The sequence below is a fragment of the Abramis brama genome (genome assembly GCF_963993115.1).
Source record: "Abramis brama genome assembly, chromosome: 18".
Taxonomy (NCBI): domain Eukaryota; kingdom Metazoa; phylum Chordata; class Actinopteri; order Cypriniformes; family Leuciscidae; genus Abramis; species Abramis brama.
In genome coordinates, this window is record NC_139980.1 from 32,871,676 (window position 1) to 32,876,032 (window position 4,357).

At 30.7% G+C, this 4,357-nt stretch overlaps 1 protein-coding gene across 1 annotated transcript; it reads right to left on the reverse strand.

The window, feature by feature from the left end:
- Nucleotides 1–833: 833 nt before the first annotated feature.
- Nucleotides 834–3,729, reverse strand: ndufb1 (NADH:ubiquinone oxidoreductase subunit B1). The gene is made up of 3 exons (XM_084091939.1): nucleotides 3,619–3,729; nucleotides 1,071–1,215; nucleotides 834–986 (listed from the first exon to the last, which is right to left on the reverse strand). The coding sequence occupies exons 2-3, from the start codon at nucleotides 1,208–1,210 to the stop codon at nucleotides 950–952; spliced, it is 177 nt and encodes a 58-aa protein (XP_083948065.1). The 5' UTR covers nucleotides 1,211–1,215; nucleotides 3,619–3,729; the 3' UTR covers nucleotides 834–949.
- Between the last annotated feature and the right edge of the window lie 628 nt (nucleotides 3,730–4,357).

The following is a 4,357-nucleotide window of genomic DNA, read 5'->3' on the forward strand; positions in this document are numbered from 1 at the left end:
TCTTTTCTTTGTACCAGCTCTATGGTAACTGTGTGTGTGTGTCTGTGTGTGTGTATGTATGTATGTATGTATGTATAAATAAATATATAAATAAATAAATATATATATATATATATATATATATGGCCAAAGGTGATGTCTGGAGGGGATATTTGTTTTCAATGGCCCTACAAGTTTGATTAAAATATTAAAATATGAGGAAAATATATATTTTTTTAATATGAAGGAACAACAAAACACTAAACTTGGTAAGGGTATTTATCTGACAACATTATTTGGCTTAACACAGCTTGGCCTGTCCGCACAATTTGTCATGTTTTATTGCGTCATCACAAATAAAACAATCGACTCCAAGCACAAGTTTTGCTTACAAAATCTTTGTAGGGTGAAGACCTCAATTTTCCATCACTTTTGGCCACTACTTTTTAATATATTATTTACATAATAGCTGAAGTTATACGAACACTTATATTTAATCAGTGTTTGCTATTCATTGCCAAGGCCATTCATAAACTTTGGGAAAACAAACATTTCTGTAAAGTTGCTAAAACAGCATTAAAACAGTTAAATATTGGTGTCTTCTGACAAATTATGTTATTGTATGAAAAGAAATGTCATTGCAAATGATATTTGGCCATGTTATCTTAATAGACCCAGTAAAGCATATATATAATTATATGTTTTTATTTTTTAGTCAACACAGATGATGCAACAAAATAAACACCAAATTTAATTACGTTATGATTGTGATGTGGAGCAAGAGTTTGGACTAATTAAATTCCAATGTGGTCAAAACTGACATCACTCGTCGTGTAATTAAAAACTACAAGGCATTACAGAACTAAATGCAACATTTATTGTACCAACATGCGTGCAATCAGAGACACGGTGGCTGAACAGACAATATACACATTCTGGACAGAGGGTCCAATAAATCTCCCAGCAGGAGTCACTTCCAGGTGTGCTCCTCGCCCGGCTTCAGTTCCCTGAAACCACAGTTACAGATTCAGAAATCATTCATCAGCAAAGACACTATGATTTTAAAACATCTTCATAAGATATCATACGACCTGCTGTATAAAGCACTCTTGTTCCTGAATGCTGTGAGTTTCTGATCATTTCGTCGGTCCAGATAAACCCCGATGACGAAACCCAGAGGGACCAGAATATTGACCCAGTGCTCACGAATCGCTGCTGCGAAGTTCACCATGATGCCTGCGATTCAAGACAGGAGACACATTAATGATCAAGTTGAATGATTTCACTTAAGCTCTAATGGACATTAGTGTGCGCACACTCGCACAGCTGGCTAAATGTATGTTTCTCATCATCTTGAAAACATTTTGAACTAAAGACTTCTGCTTTGGTTATATTAAACATAAATAAATAATAAAAGTGAATATGTAGATGTGTCTTTTGACTGGTATTGTAGTCTGTAGCCCTCAAACCGTATTCACTTTATAGCCCTTAATTCTGTAATTGTGGACAAATGTGGGCACAGAGGACTCGGATGTGATCCTATTTTTTATTTATTATAAATGTTATATCACTGTCTTCGATAAAATTTTGTCTATCCATTTATGGTGTTTTTTTTTTATTTTGGGGGTATTTTTGAATTTATTTACTTCAAAAAGTACCATATTTTCTATGTAAATTATGCTTATTTTTTTTGAGTGTGAGTTTTTGCCATGATGAGAATGTTGTACAGGATCAGCCCTTAATTTGTGTGTATGTTAGATATGCATTTTTAGATATGGATCTATTGATTTATTTTTACAAAAAAACAAGAGGAATGCTCTAAATTACAGTTTTTCCCATTCATTTCTATGGGTGCCCATTTTTGACCCAAATACAAGATTAAGGAGGGGGGTTTTTTCACCCACTTAACATTGTAGAATTGAGTCAAAAAAAATTGTGTGTGTTCAGGAGGCAAACTTAGGAAAATTAGCCAAGTCTTGTACCGCTCAGATTAAGGGAAGTATTTTTTAAAAATAAATAAAAATTATTTTGCCCACATTTGTCCAGAATTCGGTTTTAGGGATAATGTGGACTACATTACACATGTCTATATTCAATGAAATTATATGTAATTTGTGTGTAAATATATATATATGTATGAAGAGTTCAGATGCAAAAGCCTCTAAGTGCCATCTGAAATTTCCTTCTAGAATGATAATTTTTATCAAGCTCATTTAAGTAGATAATTTTATTTAAATTATATAATAGGTAATTTTCATTGCCATTTTAAGTGAAATTACTGAACTTAAATATATGAGCTTCATAAAAATGATCATTCTAGAAGAAAATTTCAGATGGCACTTAGAGGCTTTTGCATCTGAACTCTTCATATACAGTACAGGTCAAAAGTTTGGAAACATTACTATTTTTAATGTTTTTGAAAGAAGTTTCTTCTGCTCACCAAGCCTGCATTTATTTGATCAAAAATACAGAAAAAAATGTAATATTTTGATATATTATTACAATTTAAAATAACTGGTTTTCAATTTATTATACTTTAAATTATCGTTTATTTCTGTGATGCAAAGCTGAATTTTCAGGATCATTACTCCAGTCTATCACATGATCCTCTAGAAATCATTCTAATATGATGATTCATTATCAAAGTTGGAAACAGTTCTGCTGCTTAATATTTTTTCATAACCTGTGATACTTTTTTAGGATAATTTGATGAATAAAAAGTAAAAAAAATAAAAATAAAAAAAGAAGCAAATGTTTTAAAAATAGAAATCTTTTGTAACAACAATATACACTACTGGTCAGTAATTTGGGGTCAGTAATTTTTTTTTCTTTCTTTTTTTGAAATAAATCAATACTTTTATTCAGCAAGGATGTGTTAAATTGATAAAAAGTGGTAGTAAAGAAGATTTATATTATTAGAAATTTTTTTTTATTTTGAATAAATGCAGTTCTTTTTAACCTTTTATTCAGAATATTAGAATGACACTGAAGACTGGAGTAATGATGCTGAAAATTCAGCTTTGCATCACAGGAATAAATTATTTTTTAAAGTATATTCAAATAGAAAACTATTATTTTAAGTTGTAATAATATTTCACAATATTACTGTGTTTTTTTTCTGTATTTTTGATAAAATAAACGCAGCCTTGATAAGCATTAGAGACTTCTTTCAAAAATATAAAAAAACGTAATGTTTCCAAACTTTTGACCTGTACTGTATGTGTATGTGTATGTATATATATATATATATATATATATATATACTGTATATTGAGGTGTATGATTATTATGTCAGTCATGTGGAGTGAAAGACATTGAAAAAAGTCATTCTGCAGCATTCATTAATCTGTCTGTCTGCAAAACTCGGTCTCACCTCATTAATATCCACTGATTTAGATTAAACAAATCGAAATAGAGATGTCAAAATGAAAATCAACACATTATCAATGTTTGTGTTGATGTGAAGGTGACCGTACTGGGCCCGCGTCTGCTACTGTCCTCACAGAAATACGACATTTTAATGTCATTACTTCTGCAGAAAACTCGTACAAACGTTTACTTAACTTCAATATTCACTAACAAATATTAAAAACAAGTCTATTAACTAAATATATAGCCTATGAATTTAAAGTAATTTACCTTTCGTTAGTTTCCTAGCACAGCAGCATTAGCAGAGAGGGTTAGAGGGCTTTGGGCTGTACCAACTAACATCATGTCAGTTTGAAGGGAGGTGCTATAATTTTCCTTTCCTCTACTATGAATCGTTTCTGTGTTAAAATGCACATTAAAAGCATGATTTTATATATATTATGGAAGCTTGTTTCCGCCACAGAATAAAAAAATAAAAAATGTAATTGCGCCTTTTAATCTCACACTTCTGACTTTTTTTTCTGACTTTCCTGACTTTTTATCAGACTCACAATTCTGACTTTATTACTCGCAATTGTGAGTTTGTATCTCACAATTCAGAATTACGAATATAAACTCGTAATTGCAGGATTTTTTTTATTTTTTTATTGTGAGTTATAAAGTCAGAAATGCGAGTTATAAAGTCAGAATTGCGTTATATAAAGTCAGAATTGCGATATATAAACTCGCAATTGCGAGAAAAAACATTCTGAATTGCGAGTTATAAAGTCAGAATTGTGAGATATAAATTCGCAATTCTGAGGAAAAAAAGTCAGACTTGTGAAATAAAAAGTCGCAATTACTTATTTTTTATAGTTTTCTTATCAAAAACTTCATTATAGAAATATATTTAACCCAAATGTGCCGTTATAAAAATATTTAACCAAATCATTTAGTTTACGGTTAAATATTGCAGGACTTTTGTTAGTTATTTGTAAGCGCCCCTCTAGTGCTGTCAGTGGTAGAGTCC